Source organism: Petaurus breviceps, unplaced genomic scaffold (genome assembly GCF_028583685.1).
Source record: "Petaurus breviceps papuanus isolate PSGF00001 unplaced genomic scaffold, PetGlider_PUasm1.0 126, whole genome shotgun sequence".
NCBI classification, from domain to species: Eukaryota; Metazoa; Chordata; class Mammalia; order Diprotodontia; family Petauridae; genus Petaurus; species Petaurus breviceps.
Genome location: NW_027185655.1, coordinates 68,608,539 through 68,628,182, shown reverse-complemented (window position 1 = coordinate 68,628,182; position 19,644 = coordinate 68,608,539). Strand labels below are relative to the sequence as shown.

The following is a 19,644-nucleotide window of genomic DNA, read 5'->3' as shown; positions in this document are numbered from 1 at the left end:
TCAGAATATTGTAAAGATCATAGTTTACCATGAGAATAGATATTAGTTATGTTTACTAATTATGATAAATTATTATACTTTGGTATTCATAATTAAAATACCTACATAAAATACTTTGTTAAATATGACAGTCTCAGTATTTTTATTATGCCTATTTGATAATTTTGTTAAGACATACTTGGTAATAAGTTTACCTTTAAAAATTTCAAGGGAGTCAGTAATTATATAAAATGGGCCTGGAGCCTATGATTGAGGGACTTTGGGAGATACTTTCTTTTTCATATGGCTATAAAATATTACTATACTCCATGGATGGGGGAAGGGAAAGAACACTGACCCCAAAGTCAGGCCTAAGACAAAATTCTGTCTCTGATCCTTAGCTTTTTGACATTGAACAGAGTTCCTAAATCTTCCTAAGCCTCGGTTTTCTTACTTGCAAAATGACAAAGTTGGACAAGATGGTCTTTGAAGTACCTTAAAATTCTATATCTGTGATCCTCTAAATAATAATTTACTTAATATGCCCTAAAATTATTAATGGAGATACAAAGTGCTGAATTTACATTTAAGTAGTTGCTTATTCATCTGTAGTAAATGTTAGAGAGAGGAGACATTACTTTATCTGGTAATATAAAAAGTATTGTAGAACTGTAAAATACATATATATGTATATATACACATACACACACATAAATACATAGAGACATACATGTGTATATATATGTGTGTGTGTGTGTGTGTGTGTGTGTGTGTGTATTTGCTACCAACTCAGTTAAAAAAGGTGGATTGTCATAAGTTTGACCATGGATGGTCTAGACTTGGACCATGGCTTATTTTACTGGTGTTCTACATTGCAGTTTTCTCAAATGGAAATAATAGCAGAGCTAAAAGTGTTTAATCTGGATGTTAGTAACAACTTCTGTTTTATTATTTCTTATAATTCTTGTGGGCAAAGATGAAATAACTAAGTTCTGTCCTATATTTCAGGTTGAATTAGATTGTAATTCAAAATTATATGACTTTTTTTGCCTTTGACAGTTTAAATTTTTTTTTCAACAAAATATATTACTGATTTTTTTTGTCTACTAGAGAAAATTTTTTGTTTCCTAGATGTTTACCTGTAAATAAATAAATTTACAAGCCTTTTCATCTACATGTATTAACCATATAAGCCCTTACAATAATTTCAGTGCATGTATTCAAAATGGCATTTGAAATAGTCGTATTAATATTTCTCAAAAATTTAAAAAATCATGTTTTGGAAAATTCTAGATTTTACAGAAAGTTGGCAAAGCCAATTGATCTTCCAGTAGTGCGTTTCTTACATTCAAGGTTACATAGGGCTGTCTGTGGGATGGTGTCTGTGAGTGTAGTGACATTTTGAGTATAGTGTCTTGTCTTTAATAAAGTTCAGTTTGATTTCTTAGGTTTCAGGTGACAGCTAGTATAGTCAAATACTAAAGACCTTGAGCATTATGCCTTTTACACCTTTGTCATTTGAAATCAGTATCAAATTTAATTTTAGTGCTATTGTCCTGAAACTTTCCTGTGCTTCCAACCCAGATATTAACTATTTAGGCATCCCTCTGAATGTTGAGAAACCCACATAATTCCTTTTGTAGTTTAATTTGAATGTAAAAATGCCTAAAAGTTTTAGAAATACGTAATTCTAGAAAGAAGCCTGATTAAATAGGGATGAAAAGATTCATACTGTCTCAAATAAGTTAATCAAATGTTTCTCATTAAAGAGTGCTATCTTATCAGATTTCAGGTGTTTTATTAGCACTTATTGGCTTTATGTTATTCACATTCTGGAAATAAACGAAGGTATAGAACTTCATGTCATGTACCACCTTGGCAGTTTGTTGAAGCCTATTGGGCCCCTTCTCACTTTTTTTTTTTAAAGTGTGAAAAAAAAAAGGAAGCCATTTTTATTTAATCTTTCAGTAATTTCATGGATTCCAAGTTGAGTTATAGTATAAAGAAACAAAGAGAACAACCTGTGACACAAGTTAGATTTTATAATGTCCTTTATTTTACTGCCTAATGGAACATTATGATTCCCATTGTATTACAGCTGTCATGAAGCTGTTACATGAAAAGGATAAAATTTTACAAACAAATTTACGCCAATGTTAGTCTCAAATAAGGTTAATAAGAATTTGTGCTTAATTTAAATTTTTCTTTTAAACATTTACCCAATTTCTGTGTTTTGAGTGCTTTTGTAAAAAAAAAAAAGAGAGAGGAAAAAACCAAGTTTATTTGGCTAAACTTTGTCCAAAATTGCATGTGGCATAGAGTCTGATTGGCATTTTAGAGGTTTCACATTTTGTAGACTCAAGCTTGCAGACACATACCTAGGAAATTAATCATCTTGGACATCCAGACCCCCTCCCCTTTGATCAGCATGCTGACAAAAACATGGCAATAAATTAGAAACTTTGCTAATCAAGATGGACAGTGCTGTCTAGAGGTAGCAAGGATCAGGAGGGCACACCAGCTCTGCTGTCTCTCAGCTATGTGACCCAGGGCAGGTCATTTACACCTTTGAATATGTTTTTAATATACACTTCCTTACTTGATCATCACAACTATCCTCTGCCAAGATTTTTTTCACCATTTTGCAAATAAAGACCCTTTCCCCTTATTCATTTATTAATTCAGCAAATATTGAGCCTTCATGCAGGGTACTGTGGTGCTAGGTAACATGAAGGTCATAGCTATAGATTAAGATATGGTCATTGATCATTTATGTAGTTTATAATCCAGTAAGGGTGGAAAGATAGATATATATATACCATATACACATAAATACATATGTAAATGATTGTGATTATGATAAAAGGTAGAATGTGAGGCATATAGTGTTTTCTGTTTTTAGTTCTTATGTTATAAAAAATTACAAAAACCCGTTTTGAAAATTTTGAAATAATTTATTTTAAAGTTGTAGGAGTTGAGAAATATGAGAATGTGTCATTTTATAACTCAGTGATTTTCCATGTCATGATGGGTAAAGTTTAAAAATAATTAGAACTAAGACATCCTCTTATGTCAGTGAACTCTGATTGCTGTTAAAAAGAATTGTGATGGAAAAATTACAAGAAAAACATTTTGTAAGAAATTGGAGGGAGCAGATGATATTTCTGAACTTGTTGAGATGATCACAAAATTTGAGAGTTGGAACAAGCCCTCAGGGCCCTTAAGTTCAATTCATATGTGATCATATAACCTCTGCATGAAGACTTTAATGGAGAGAAGAAACACAAGTGTAAAGGTAAATTAATAATAGAGCAAGGAGACTAGAAATAGTCTAATTAGGCATTCTACCTTAATACAGGCAAGAACTTCATTTATGTATCTAATTTATGGTAGGGATTTTGTGAGTGGAGAGAAAGAACAGATGGGGAAGATGTAGAGAAGGAAGACAGAAAGGTAAAGAATGACTATACAGTTGTAAATCTGTGTAACTTTAAGGATGGTGGTATATTTGACATAAGCAGGTAAGAGCGGATGAAGGATGGTTTTTATGGCTGTTGTTTTGAAAATGTTAAGTTTAAGATGATTACCACCAGTATTATTAGCTACATCCCCATTGGGTGGGAGGATTATCATTGGCAAAGGTGAGAAGGGGGATTAGATCAGATAGGTAGAAGGAGTAGTAAGAGAGAGCAGTGTCATAGAACCCAAAGGAAGAAGCAGTGTCCAGGAAAAAGGGGTAGCGGAGAGTACCAGATAGATCAAAGAGGCCAAGAGAGACGAGGACTGAAACAAGGCCATCAGTGTTAGCAGGTAAGAAATTGTTGGTACCCATACGTGGTAGAGCTAGAGATTGCTAGGGTTGGAGTTAAAGAAGCTGCTGACCCAGAGAACTCTGCATTTAGGGATTGTTTTCATCTTATCAAGGGACTCCATCCTGATTTTCCAGAGATTATAAGACTCTGGAAATTATTCCTGCTTATTTTCCTAGGGAACTAGAAGCACACAATGCAAATTACTTTAGAACTCAGGGTTTCTTAAACTTTTTCCATTCACAACCACTTTAGGGACCACAACGTTTTTATCTCTACTGTCTTAAATGAAGATAGTTTAAATTTGTGACGTTAAAATTCAAAGATAGTATTATTGTAAAATACATAGTACATTCATGTAATATTTAGGGGAATTTTTTATAGATCTGAAACAAACAGGTACACTGTTTCAATATTTTCCATTCTTATTATCAAAATTGGTCCTTGTGGAGAATTGGTGACATAAGGCTCCAGCCTTATCCTTCTATAATACTAATTATAATAAATGGTGAGACTAAGGATGGACTGTTATGGAAATACATATATATTTGATTGGATTTTAAGGAATCAGGGTATTTGTAGTCATCTGATATTTCCAAAGTGATAATTCTTATTGATAATAACTGTTGTTTCTTCTATATAAAAGAAAATATTATTTTCTTTCTGAATTTTAGGGCTTGTTTTTAATAAATTTAGAAAGTATTTGAGAATAGAAAAGGCAAGGGCGTTTATCTTTGTCCTGGCTGTGAATAATTAGGAAGGAAAAGGGTGATGCTACTAAACTAATAGTAAAATCTAGTATTTTAAATATCCCATATCAATCTACTTGAATAATTTAACTTTTAGAATACAACTGTGTAAAGTATATATGTGTGTGTATACATATATACACACACATCTTGCCTTAAAATGATTATGTCTCTGTTAAAGAATATTCATAGTTTGTGGTCTCCTTTCTGGTTAAACAAAATATCCTATAAATTTTCTTATGGAAGTTATATACGTACTTTAAATAAATTATCAAAAAAAAATCCCATAGGTTTCAATACCCATAATTAAATTGATTTACCTCTCTTCTTTGGATTTGTTAAATAGCTGAAATCATCATTTACTTTTCTGACATTACGAGGATTTCTACTAAAATATCCAAATCATTGCCTTAAAATATATGTAATATGCTTGGTAAAAAAATGAAGTTTTTTCTTGGTGTTGTAAAGAATAGTTCAAATTTTGTGAAACAGTAACATTTTTCTTGGAAAAAAATTATTTTAAGTCATTCCAAGATTTTAACTCTGAATTAAGTAAAACAATAGAAAGCATATTGGATTTGGAGTCAGAGAACATGGGTTCAAATCCCTGTTTGCTCCCTCTGCGATTGTGGGACAGCCACTCAGCCTCTTTGGGCCTTAGTTGACTTGTCTGTAAAATAAGGGGATTAGACTCTATAACTTTTAAGATCCCTTCAAGCTCATAATCTATGATTCTCTTAAATCCTCCTAATCTTAAGGAGTGAAATACTGATCTATATGTTTTATAGGATTATGGTTCATCTACGTAGTAAATAATAAAGCTGAGATTTGAGCTCAGTTACTATGATTTCATAACCGTAATATGATTTCATCACCTCCCCCCCCTCCCCACACCACTCTGATTTAGAGGGAGGAATTTCCTCCTCTTTTCCCAAAACAAAACATCAGTTTTCCTCTCAGTACTTTGAGAATCTGTGTTTGACATTGTTATCACTTCTATTGAAACTGATTACATAGTCCCTCTGTAATTTAGCAGATAATCTTTGAGAGTCACTATGGCCCAAAGTCAACCTGGGGCCATTAGTCTCTAATTTAGGTTAACTAATCTTCAAATGACAGCTATGCAGTGGATCCTTGGGCCTATCCAAAAGCTTCTCCAACTTTGTAGGCTCTGCCAGAGTCCTCGTCCTGTACTAGCGCAGCCTTCAAAGTGGTCACTGCCACACCAGCATGAGGCAGAGTAGGGCTTGGACAGAGGATTGCTTTCAGCTCACCATATGACAGGAAATACCTGTCTTGTTTCGTTTTGTTAGGTTCATGTCATAAACCCAAGGTTTTGTTCTCAAAGGCATACTAAGACATAGATTATCTTGTTTAATTGAGAAAGAATCTTACATTGAAAATATATCTGTATCCAAATTGGTAGTGTATCTTTGTTAGCTGTGTTACAATCAATATGTTTGATATTTTTATAACAGGTATCGAATATCCTTATCACTTGGGAGGATTCACTCACAACAACTTATTACTTGAAGGAGGAAAAAATGACTTGGCTGCTGAAAAAGAGCCTGGTATTCTTTTGCGTGGTCCAAACAAAAATGTCTTTTTTGGCCAGGGAGGTGGGGAGGGTTAATATATTAAAACCTTCCATTAAAATAGTTTCACTGCTTTATTAATAATAAGATCTTTATAAATTCTTTGTGACTCTTCTAGTAAAAGGTACTGTAAATCATAATGATGGAATTGTTCCAATGACTAGATCAGCTATTGCAACTTCTTTGATACTTCAGTGGATCTCTATTTCATCCATGTGGGTGTTCCCTCCAGTGGCATATACTGCAGCCCATCCTCACCATCCAATGAGATTCTTGTCCATATCCTCCCATAAATATTCCATGGATGTTCTGTTCTATATACTAATCATCCTTTCTTCTAGTTTGGTAATAAATTCAGTATGTTCTTTAATCAGTTGATAATCTGACTGCATATAGGTCACTTAATTCTGAAATGACACCTTCATCCAGTCATTTCCAATAAGGATTTATCAGTTTCATTTTTTGTGACATTGTTCAATGTTCACCATGTCCAACAGCTCTTATAGCTCTTAATGATAATAATAGGTGTGGGATTTCTGACTATCTACAGACTTTTGACAACTTCCATTTGTTAGTCCCAGATCATATTTTCTAACAGTTTTCCCACCTTTTTGTTAATGTCACTGGGTGTTAAGGTATATATTGATTTGATTTGGAGAATCTTACAGAATTCTTCATAGAAATTTTCTACTAATTCATTTCCAAAAGATGTAGATGTGTACACTACAACTCTGTTTATTGTGATGTCCATTTGTCTCTCTCAGGACATGTGAACCATTCTTCCTTGTAGCTGCAATTTACTTATGTTTTCTGGTGGTGTGTCACAAAGATCTCACATTCAGAATGCCAGTAGTTTAATTAATAAACACTGTAGAATTCATAGCATCCTCTGTCCTTCCCTTTGCATCTGTTGGTACAAAAATGGGGCAGGGGCTGCACAAGACTTGAGTACCATTTTAATGTTTTCTTCTGCTGTATATCTTACCAAAGCCATGGTAAGCCCACCTGTTGGCAGTGAGGCACTTGCTATGTTGTACCTCTAACAGTAGCAGATAGTGTCATCCTGAAGCCTTCCCAGTTTGTCCTATGCTGATATAGTCTTTGAGAATTCAAGATCACCTTCCATCTAGTTATAGGCATCAAAACAGAAATTTCCTAGAGGCTTCCTAATAATAGAAAGGTCTAAGTTTAGCTATTCATTTTATTCAACAAGAGCATATTAAAAGCCAAATAATAGCAATAAATTTCTTAATTCAAAGCAATTTTCATAATTTCCTTTATTCATTATGGTCCTAATCTGGTAGCATTCTTAATCAACTACAAGAGCAGTGACCTCTTAGCTGGTTTAAAAAACAAAAAAGGAACATTTGATAGGTTTGGGTTTTTTTTAGATTAAAAATAAGCCTTTGCAAATGAATAAAATTTAATCACTCGGTTAAAGTACCAAATATAAAGTAGATAATATGAACTTTTAATACAGAAGTGTTTTTTAGATTGAGTGGAGAGATGGGATTGAGAGGTACTACTCAAACTTTTGGGAAGCTATTATAAACATGTTAAGTGGAGGGAGTAAAACTGACCTCGGGGTATATTAAATTGGGTGGGAAAATCTTTCAAAGTCTTTCAGACAATAAGCATTTTATATATGGGTAACCATGATTTGACTACCATCTTTTTCAGGTTCCCATCCTTCAGTTACCACACAGGGAGCAGTAGTTCCTCAAAGGACTAGAACGCTCACTCCCAGAAGCAGCCTGTTAGAGTAAATGGTTGGGTTGTATAGTCAGCTGTGATAAAGGTATCAAGTTAAGAGTTTTATTTAGTCAGAAAGATGTGGTAGGTCAGGAAAGAGTGGAGTACGGTTCGGAGTCTACAATAATAAACCAGTATTTTTGTAGAGAATAAAGTGTTATAAGTGGTGAAGATTAGAAATGTCAGTGTTGGAAATGGTTCTGGTTTTATTCATAATTTTGCTTCAAAATATTTCTACAGTATTATTAAAGGGGATTTTTCTAAGGAAAATTTGCTCACCATTTGGATGATCAGATTTCCAACCTTCTTTACACTTCTTATGATTCTAGATTTTTATACATAAACCTTACCAAAAAAGTGAAGAATGTTTTAAACCAAAACATAGTACAATTTGGAAATGTTTCTTATAGATGCAGCTAAAGGAATAGAAGGTAGAGGAAGATGGGTGAGTTGAATGAGATGCCTTCTAAAAATTTAGTATTAACTAACAGTGTTCAATTATAACACAGTTTATAAGTTACAGTTATTTGAAGCTATAAAAGTTTAACCAAAATGAAATTGATAAATTCAAAGAGAGTTATCGCTGTTGTTGAGAGCCTTACAATAACTATAAAGACAGTGCAAACTATTAAAATTAAGAATTGAAAAGTTTGTTGTTCTGAAATATGAGAGACCCTATATGAGGGGGGAAAAGAACCATTTTATTTTTATCTTATATCTTTCATTAAAGGTATAATGAACAACAAGAAGCATTTGGAAAAAAATGGTTTACCAAACCCTTTGATTTCTTGATTATATCTTGAATTTTTTTTTTTTTTGCTTTTATGGAGGGGGGAAGGAAGGGCAATTAGGGTGAAGTGACTTGCCCAAGGTCACAAGTGTCTGAGGTCGGATTTGAATCAGGTCCTCCTGACTGCAGGGCAGGTGCTCTATTCACTGCGCCACCTAACTGCACCTTCTCTCCTCCCCCCCCCCCCCATTTATTCTTCTATACCTCTGTGTTTAAAAAATGTGAAAAGCATTCTTTGTCAAAATGTTCAGTATAAATTGGATCCCTTAATTGATGACGCTTTGGGGAAATCCCTTCTGATTGTACACAGAAAGATAATTGGTCCTCAACAGAACACATTTACAAAGGACACTAAACTTTACTGAGATGTATTTTTAGCCCAGAACTTGCCAGCTGATAAGACAAAGCTGGATGATTTTGGGTAAGTCACTTTTGCTGGTCTGAGCCTCAATTCTAACCTTTTAGATTGGATGAGATGTTCTTTCTAGTTCTAAAATTAATGATTGTAAAAGTAGTTTTCTTAAAATAGACACACTAGACTGAGGAAACAATTTCATTTTGCCTTTTTATTTTAAATTAAAGGCATGTTTATATGTCACATCTAAAGTGTCACATTTGTAAGGTTCATGAAGCCCCTCAAAATTTTATTTGATTTGATAATTAAATGCATGAAGAATTATTCTTTTTATAGAAGTCCCATCTATTTTCAACTCCACTTTATTATATAATAAATGTTCTTGAAAAATTGTAAAGTATTTGAATTTTGACATTCATCATTCTTCATTTACTTTCAATACAGTATCAAAGTTAACTTCCTATAGGATAAAATAATAACAAATCATGACCAAGAATCCTAACATTTGCTCCATGGAGCAATAGTTTACAGTATATGTGAGCATAGTTCTGTAATATAACCCTGGCAAATACTTATTCATACATACATACATACATACATACATACACACATATGTTTATAAGACAAATTAGTCAATTCAACAAAAAACTAGGTTGGTAATTGAGACTTCAAGTTTTAAATAAGGGAATCTTGCCTGGCTTGGAAAGCTCTACTTGGGATGATATGACATACAGAAAAACTATAGTATTTGCTAAGTGTTTAAGAAAGTTGGAGATAAAATGTTTTGTAAGGTTCAGCTGAGAGAATGTTTAATGACTTGGGCACTGAAGCAGGTGGTTGGGGTAGGCTTCCTGAAGGGTGTAGCATTTGACTTGGGCTTTTTCACAGTGTAAAAGGAGTAGTTAGTACTCATCAATAAATATGTTTATTGTTCATATCAGTGAAGTACCTTAGCTTTCAAATCTAAATTAATGAAACTTTCTGACTTACTGAATAAGCAGTTCCCTAATAGGAACTTTTGTAATGTTTATTGGAAGCCAGTGTCAGCAGGTCTTTGTTTCAACTCTCATCTCTGGCTTCAGTAATTATTTCAGCCTAGAAGAAAACTGCATCCGTTCATTGACTCAGGGCAGCTTACTAAAATGGCAGAGGAGGATATCCTTGAAGCAGGAAGGAGGATAAAGCTGATGGCAGAAGTCATTGTCAGTATATCAGATAGAGACGGGGAGGTGGTGTTCAAAGGAGATCCAAGTCACCCCAAAATAGATAATGTTTGCTTTTTTCAAGAGCGACTTAGAAGGTCAGATGCTTAGAAAGTTCCTGTGCAGTCAGTGTGTAGTCAACAAATACATATTAAGTGCCTGCTTTGTGCCAAATAATGAAACAGTGCATGCCATCAGGAAGTGTAGTTCTGGAGGAGACAGGGGTAGGAGGGAGTGAATACATACATGGAAAATTACAAATGGAGTTGTTTATATTGGGAAGAAGACAACCACAAAAGGGGCTTAGGATAGGCTTCCTGTACGAGGGCCATTTTAACTCATCTTGGCAAGTGACAAGGGAATGTATTTCCAGCATCAGGGAGGAAAATGTAGCCTATCTGTACAAAGACATGGAAGTGAGAGATGATGGAGCATTTTGTGTGGGATAAATAGCATGCGGGCCAGTCTGACTGTAACAAGGAAAGTATATTATATACAGTAAGCAGAGAAATTATTCTGGAGTCACATTGTGACAGGTTTTAAAAGCCAAACAGGTGAGTTGGTATTTTTCACTGGAGCTGAGTGGAGTAGCCAAGTGACACAGTCAGACCCATGCTTTTCGAATATCAATCTTGGCTGCTGTGTGAAAGATGAGTTGGAAAAGGGGGGAAAAAGCTTAGGAGACCAGTTAGAGACTATTGTAATAGTCCAGGCAGAAGTGGTAATTTACAGGCCTGAACTGATAGGACAGCTAGGTGGTGTAGTGGATAGAGTGTTAGGCCTAGTCAGGAAGACCTAAGTTCAAATCCTGCCTCAGACATTAGCAGTGTGATCCTGGGCAAGTTACTTAACCTGTTTCCTTGTCTGTAAAACAGGGGTAATAATTGCACCAACTTCCCAGGGTTTTGAGGATCAAATGAGATAATTGTCAAGTGGTCAGCACCATGACTGGCACATAGCAAGTTCTGTATAAATGTTATCTATTATTGTTCTTAGTAGTAATAGTAATTGTAGTAGTGATAGTAGGAAAAAGAGTAGTAATTTGTTTTGTTTTGTTTTGTTTTTTTAAGCAATTGGGGTTAAGTAACTTGCTCAAGGTTACACAGCCAGTTGTTTCTGGGTGGGTGCTAAGTATCTGAGCCTGGATTTGATCCCCAGGTCATCCCGACACTGGGGCTGGTGCTCTTACTTGCTGTGCTACCTGGCTGCCCCAGTAATTTGGTTTTGATATGAGTGGAGAGAAACACGTAGAATCAAATAGACTTGCCGCTTATTAGATGTAATAGAGTAGGAAGAGTCAAGGATGATCTTAGTTGCAAGCTTAGGAAAAATGGTGCTTCCCTCAACAGAAATAGGGAAGTTAGAAAGATAGAAGGGTTTGGAGAAAAAAGTTGGTGGTAATTGATAATGCCTGTGAGATATCCAGTTTGCAATGTCCAGTGTCCATACACCTAGTATGTGACTAGAGTTCAGAAGATACTGGAGCTTGATATCTAGGTCTGGGAGTTGTCTCCAAAGAGGCAGTAGTTGAATCCATCAAGTTAAAGAGATTATTAAAAGAGGTTATGGGAAGACAAGAGCACCCAAGACAGAACCCTGAGGTATGCCCATAGTTAAAAGAGTAGGACAGAGGTTTAGAAGCCAAACATGGAGGACCACCAGGAGAGATTTTTGTAATGAAAATCTACTGATGAGGGAGTCTTTAGAAGAAGGGGGTGGTCAGTAGTGTCAAGTGCTGAAGAGAAATAAGAATAAGCACTGAGAAAAGGCCATTAATTTAGCAATTAATAGTAGATCATTAGTAATTTTAGAGCAGTTTCAGTTGAATTCTAAAGTTGAAAGCCAAATAAGGGGAATTGAGAAGTGACTGGGATATGAGACAGTAGAGACAAGTATAGGTTATGTAGTAATGGTGTAGAATCTTCTTTGAATACATACATATGCTGAGCATGATTGAATATGGGAGTGTTGGGAGTGAAAGTGGAAATCCATGAAGAGCAGCAAGAAGAGAGGAGAGGTCTTTATGGACCAAGCTAAGAAGGGAAGTGCCCTTCAGGAGATGGCGCTTGTGTTTGGTATACTAATGATACCTAACGTTGACTTCTGTCATTGGAATTATTCTTGAGTAATGATGAGATCCTCTTCCATGCCCCTTTTAGTGTACCCCTAAAAGGGAAGGTTTTAAAGGTACTCTGATAAATTTCTATGCTTCTGCTTGCTTTTTTTGTATATGGAATACTTTTCTTTTTAAGTAAAGGAAGCATTAAGGGGTCATGAGGGCTTACTCCTGCTGAACACAAGAGACTGAAAATGTTGTTTTACTGACAAAATAATTTCACACTGTCTAAAAGTCTCTGAACAAGTAACATTCCTAGTGGTGGAGAATATCTTTACTAACAAATCAACAGGAATGTATTTGTTTAGAAATAAGAGTGTAATGTTTAGTAATGGTAAGTCAGATATAGAATTCACAAGTGTTTCATACAGTTTTAGGTTATTTGTGAAGCAATTATCTTAAAAGTGAAGTAGTTAGAAGGGGAAAACACTTGTTCATTAACTGATTACTAATTGGTTTTCATTAAGGTATTCAGAGAAAGTTATCTTCAGAGGTATAGTTTTAGGGAAAAAATTATTATGCTGCATAAGTACAAACACTGAATCTGAAATTAGAAAGTTTATTTGTTTATAATATTCATTTTTATTCATTATAAACATTAGAACCAGTCAACGAATGTATTTCTTAGAATTATCTCAATTTTCTTCTTCACATGAATATGGCTACCAGCTTGATGCTTTGACACCATTTATTTTTTGTAGTTGGTAATGGCTTAGTTTTCCTTTGGTGGATGTTTGTTATGGGAAAGGGAGGTATTTATTATTAAAGACAACTAGTGATGCACTGAATAAAGCACTGGGCCTGGAATCAGGAAGACCTGATTCAAATCCATTCTCAGATACTTAAACTAGCTGTATGACCCCAAGGAGGTCACTTAACCCCTGTGTCTTAGTTTCCTTAACTTTAAAATGGAGATAACAATGACACTTTCCTTATAGGGTTGTTGAGGATCAATTAAGATAATATTTGCAAAAAATATGTAGCACAGTGCCTAATACACAATACGTTATATATAACTATCAATTCACTTCTGTATTCCCCTATTCATGTGTCTACCTACACTTCTTTATGTATATCAGCACTAAGCGCAGTGAGAGCTTGTACTTTCTTCAGGATTCATTCAGTTTTCTGAGAGTAAAGATGTGCTGTATTGTGGAGTATCACTCACAAAAGACTGCTTGTCTGTTCTGCTTAATCCCCAGAAATACCCTTGTGTGGATAGATTATTTGTATTAAAATTGTATGTAGATAGGAAGGAAATGATATGGGTTGGTGCCTATTAGTGTTTTTTTGATATCTTTTATTTGGTAATAATATTATCTTAAGATTTTCCCCACATCTTTAGTATCTTCTCCTTATTTCATTAGAACTGTTTACTTAGCACTCTCTGCTAATCAACAAATATTCATTAAGCTCTTACTCTGTGCCAGGTACTATGCTAGGAACTAGAGATATGATGTCCAAAAAATAGTCCCTGCCATCCAGTAGCATATTTGTTATAAGGGGAGACCACACGAATAGATATAAAATATATATAAAATGCAGGAAATAATTGAGTTGCCTCCAACACTATCTTTTCTTGGTCTAGTTAATTTGCCTTTCCTATCTTTTTTTTTTTAAGGGCCATTTCCACTCTCCTGAAGAAGTATACTTGATTTGGTAATGCAAAAAGCACCTCAGAGACCTTCTGGTAATAAAATAGAGAGGTGAATGATCACCATAGTTTTTCTTTTCCATGTGGAGAAGATCTGTTACACAGTCTTAAGTCTGTATAAGTACACCTTTAGTTGATGAAACCCTCTGACATTGTTCTGACATTGTGCTGATTGCATCAAGCCCCAAAACATCATAGAACCTCCTGGACAAAATCCATAAATGCTCAAAACTGATTGTTCTACCTCTCCACAGACTACAAAGTTAAGAAAGATTGCTCATCATCTAAACCCATTGGTTCCAAAATTTTGTGGTTGTGCAACCCCATCAGTAAAAGAAAGTTTTAGTATCCACCCCTAGTATAAGTATACTAACTTAATTTTAAGTTACAGACATGTACAATTATACTAGTAATTATTTGAGTTACAAACTTACACAAAAAATATATTGAAAGGAGATAGATTAATATTTGGTACAGTGGAAAAACCATCATCTGGAGTTACAGGGCCTGGGTTCCGATTCTGCTTGTGACATATACTTACTATCTATATGGTTTTTGGCAAGTCACTTAGTCTCCCTGGGCTTAAGTTTCCTCATCTGTAAAATGAGAGTAGATGACTTCTGCAGTACCTTCTAGCTCCAGATCTGTGCTCCTAAATTTATTGAGTAGGAGAAATGCATGATCAGATTTGAACTTTAGGAAGATGATTTTCTCAGCTTTGTGGATGATGGATTAGAGTAGGGAGAAATTTGATATAAGAGGCCAGTTAGAAGGCTGTTGCCATAGTTAAAGCAAGAGTTGATAAAAACCTGAACTAGGGTGGTAGCTATGTGAGTAAAGATTGACTATGAGGCATGAGAATGAATGGGCAGCCAGGTGGCAAAATGGATAGAGTGCTCATCTTCCAGAGTTCAATTCTAGCCTTAGATAGTCTAGCTGTGTGACCCTGGGAAAGTCACTTTGCCCTGTTTGTCTTGATTTCCTCATCTGGAAAATGAACTGGAAAAGGAAATGGCAAACCATTACAGTATCTTTACCAAAAATGAAACAACATGCAGCATCGGAATGAAAAGATGATATATAACAATCTTTTTTTTTTTTTTTATAAGCAATCGGGGTTAAGTAACTTGCTCAAGGTTACACGGCCAGCTATTTCTGGGTGTGGTGCTGAATATCTGAGCCCGGATTTGATCCAGGTCATCCCAAACACTGGAGCCGGTACTCGGTACTCTTACTCGCTGAGCCACCTGGCCGCCCCTAAGCAATTGGGGTTAAGTAACTTGCTCAAGGTTACATGGCCAGGTGTTTCTGGGTGGGTGCTAAGTGTCTGAGCCCAGGATTCGATCTCCAGGTCGTTCTGACACTGGAGCCAGTGCTCTTACTCGTTGTGCTACCTGGCCACCCCTATAACAGTCTTAATAGTGGTTCTTTTAACAGAAATAGGAAAGTTTGGAAGAGAAACTGACCTGTATATGATATCTGATAGCCCATCCGTGTCTGGTCATTCTGTGTGAATCTTTGTCCTTTTTAAGTATTCACTCACCACTACCCCAGATTACAAAGCTCACCTTTCCAAGGAATGCCTGCTGCTGCAGCTACAAGATAATGTGGGCAAGATGTGGGATGATGGGAGAATTTTGCCTGCGCAATGACTTCTTAGGGTGCTGGTAGTGGGGTTAGGTGATAATCGCCCTGAAAGGACTATACAAATGTAGAAACCTTCGAGAAAGCAAAGTGAGTGTGTTATGTTGGAGGGAGGAGAGGTGGTATGTTCCTTTTTCTTTCCTCTACTCTCTAATTGGTTGATTACAAACCCCGTGGAGTCATCCAAGGCTCTCTACTTGGGAAATACTGCTCTGTGATATGGACTTGGCTGGATAACTTAGAGAGTTCATCCATCAGAAAATGTATCTTGGAAAGACTACAAAAGAATAGTAAATTGGAACCCAGAATTAAAGAAGAGGAAGAGAGTGAGTTGGATTGCCTTTGGAGTACCTTAGGCTGCAGAGAATTTAAAGGCCCACACAGAATAATTAAGATTCCCATATTAGGCATGAGGAGGCTATAACACATTACCAATCCAAGAGGGGAGTCTAAAAGCTATCAGGCAAATGTATGCTTGAAAAAAAGATAGAGCAGAGTGGCAAGAATATACGCCATGTGCTCCATTGGTATTCATGTGATATAAAGGAATTAAGGAAAGTCCCTAGCACATTTGGTCAGCCCTTGTGGTAACCCTATTTGAGGACATGGATGGAAGTTTCACAGGATGAACAGGCAAGAATGGGTTGCTCTCTGTATCACTGAAAGGAATGCTTATATTGATAAGATCACACATCCATTGGAATAGATCACACATCCATTGGAATATATATTTGCTATTTATATGTAGACAGGTAAATGTGTATCTGGGTACCTTGCATGTGATTTAGTACTTGAGGTTATTGGCATTTCTGCTAATTGAAAAATGACATGGGTGACAGTTTCTCCAGTTGTTTTTTTTTAGAGTAGGATCCCTACAAATTAGGAATTTGAGCCATAGTTGCTTTTTAAAAAATTACAAATTAACTCATATGACTTCAAAAATTGCTTAATTTTTTCCCTCAATTTTCATAACTTGGCACCAAGACCTAGCTCAGTTTATTAGTGCGACTCTTGGGAGCACTCTAAATCTTGAATGAAAGGATTTTCTATCAGGTAATTCATGAGATACATAAGCATCCTTTTGATGTAATTAAATATTGTTAGCACTTGCAGCTTATTTTGAAAATGATTTTGAACATGTACTCTTAATTTGACTTGCCTAAGTGTTTGAATTAACAAGATTTTGTCAGTTTGAATATTGAATTTTTGAATTAAATATTTGAGTCGATGAATAGCATTCCTGTTTTAGGTTTCATTTTGGGATGGGGGAGAGAGAAAGTGTGGGTGTGTAGGTCATACAGCACCCTATATATATAGTTATAGTAAAAGGCTATGAGGACAAATCTTGGACCTGTACCAGTACCCTTTTCATATTTTAAACAATACCTTCTTTTTTGCACATATTGTAAATCAGACTGTTCGATAGTTGACCCCACTGTGAAAGCAGAAAGACAAAAGTAACTTAAAAATTAATTTCTCCACAGATAGAAAAAGGAAAGAAGAGATGCCAGAGAGTCTTCATCAGCAGTCATCTGGATACAACTTACTATTATCCACAGATTCCTCTCCCCAACCCAGTACCATGAATTACTTTGGTTTGACAGAAGCTTCAAAGGTAAGTAAAACTGGCAAATGCTTAGTTGATTTTCTTGTAAGGTCAGGAGAACAAGTGAGCATTAGCTTTAATTGTACTTGGAAAAAAAACAAAACTTTCAAAAATCTCTCAGCTGCTCATAAAAATTCTGATATGTACACCAATATTTCAGACTATTTTGTAAGATTAGGGTCTATTTTTGAAGTTGGTTATCTTAGAAGAATCATCTAACTTTGTTGCTTTTTCAATTACAGGAGACAACAATGGAGAAAATAGAAAGGATAAAAAAAATGTAAGTAATAGAAAAGGGCAGCAAGAATTCATTTATCTGTAGGGAATCATATTGGACTAAGGTACCTATAGAATGTGCATATGTGTTCCAAACTAATGGTCTCTCAATCAGGACTCTAGAGGATAATAAATCCACCTTCAGTTACATGTTTGTGGGATGAGTCATTGTTTGGGTTTCTGAGTAGTAATGTAAAGGGTTGTTAATGGAATTAACTGGGGATTAAAAAGTCCAGTTTAAGGGCATTATCTATCATTTCATTTACAAAAAAAACACAAAACACTAAACAACATTTGTGGTCAGTTGCTTTAAAATATTGTTTTTTACTATTATAAAAATATCAAAGAAGCCCTATTATTGTAAAAATTATTTCTATTGCTTATATCTTAGATCATAATATTTTATGGAAGAAAGAATTATAATTCATTCTTCATTTTCTTTTCCTATCCTGGTTTTAACTGCTTTTTTATTAGTAGTAAACTGCCTCATTCTGTAAGCATTAAAAAATTGTTTTAGGATTTGGAAAATTTTAATTTCTTAAATAGCCTATTTTATTGTAATAATTTTAAAAACATTTTTAGGTTTCAGGAAACTGCTGACTTGTTGAAGTATTCCAACAACTCATCTTAGAAGTATCTCCATGGACTTCTGAGACTCGACACTGAACGTTTTCTTTAAGTTTTATTTGTACAGTTTTAAATGTATGTATTGATATTGCTACATTAAGAATTCCATTTGGTGTATTCTTTATTGAAGAAATAATTTAATTCTTTTGAGCTGTAATTACAGTACTTTACTGTGTTTGAGCTTTTTGTGAGGAAAATATTCCTGTTGTTCCAGTAGATTTCTTTTGCAGAGTGAAGTCATTACAGCAGTGTATTTTCGTGTTGACATTTGTTGGCGGTGTGCTAAGTAATATGTTTTTAAAGCGCAGGCTTGAGGACCACAATTTACATCCTGTTGGAAACTCTCCAACGGGGACTTGCATATTGCACCCAAGAGATTTACATGCATACCATTTTCCCATCTGTGTAGTCAAATAAGTTGCAGTGAAAAAGTTAAATGTACACATTGAGAATGAAAATGTTTTTATTTTTAAAAATGCAACTTTTTTTTTCAACTTAGAAAATTAGTGATGCATTAGATTCTCAATTAATCTTGAAATAGTAGAGATCAGTATAATCCTGTATTTCTGTATTTGTGTGTAGGTCTGAAGTCTTACTGTGAAAAAAAGGTGTTGAGTGTTTTAGTGTCATATTCAGTAACACATTTTAAGACCAGCAGCACAGATGGAGACCATCCAGAGTTACAAAGATACACAAGCAGGTTTTGGGGTTTTGTCCTGTTTTTTTTTGGGGGGGGGAAGAGGGAGGGAACACTATGATTTGAAGTTACAAATTTCTTTGGAGATGTGGATTAGATTCATGGACAGTTTACATGAAATTGAGTCAAGACAAGAAAGGGAATTTAAAAATTTTCAATTTAAAAAAATCATAATACAAGTTTACCCTGAACAGGCTTCGGAAGAAGATGAATCCTTTATTATGAAGGGGGAAACAGCTTTTTCCTTTGATTTTCTTTTTCCCCAAATGTATATGATTAAGAATTTTAATTTTTAGCTTAAAATGTTTTGTATGACACTAAATTAAAATAAAATAATGTTAAACTTAAGGCATTACTGGTGTGACATTTTTTTAAATGACTTTGCAAGTTCTTAAGGTTTGAAATTATGTCAGCTGCTCACATTTATATAGGAGTTTAAGGTTAAAAAAGTCTTTCCTCACAACACCCCTGTGAGTTATAAGAAATACAGACAGTTGGCTTTTAATTAATTGTTCATTATTACATTCTTCTGATCTAAAGAAGAATTACAGTTGAAAAAGTAGCAGATACTATTAATGGAACAAACTTGTGGACTGACATTTAAATTGCCTTGTCAGTGGAATTATAGCGCCACCTTGTGGTTCCTATCTATTTCACACATTAATGCAAAACCGTCAATGTTCTGCGGAGTCTAAGAACATGAGAAGACAAGACTGAATGCCTTTACTTAGGTTGCCGTTTGGTTGTGGTGGTGGTTGAAAAGTATATTTAGAAAACTGGCACTTTTTTTTTT

General features: G+C 34.9%; 1 protein-coding gene across 8 annotated transcripts in view; it reads left to right on the top strand.

Annotated features, from left to right (window-relative positions):
• The window catches only part of CEP44 (centrosomal protein 44), a 60,643-nt gene extending 41,444 nt beyond the window's left edge, over nucleotides 1–19,199 (top strand). For 5 of the 8 annotated variants that reach the window (XM_069096760.1, XM_069096787.1, XM_069096773.1 and 2 more), the window contains 4 exons: nucleotides 6,016–6,108; nucleotides 17,130–17,260; nucleotides 17,494–17,531; nucleotides 18,110–19,199. In XM_069096760.1, the coding sequence (XP_068952861.1) occupies nucleotides 6,016–6,108; nucleotides 17,130–17,260; nucleotides 17,494–17,531; nucleotides 18,110–18,158 (311 nt within the window). In that variant the 3' untranslated portion in view covers nucleotides 18,159–19,199. Of the gene's footprint in view, nucleotides 1–6,015; nucleotides 6,109–13,968; nucleotides 14,004–17,129; nucleotides 17,261–17,493; nucleotides 17,532–18,109 lie in introns of those variants that run through there. The other 3 variants (XR_011169969.1, XM_069096781.1, XM_069096793.1) reach the window with 3 other exon arrangements.
• Nucleotides 19,200–19,644: the final 445 nt, after the last annotated feature.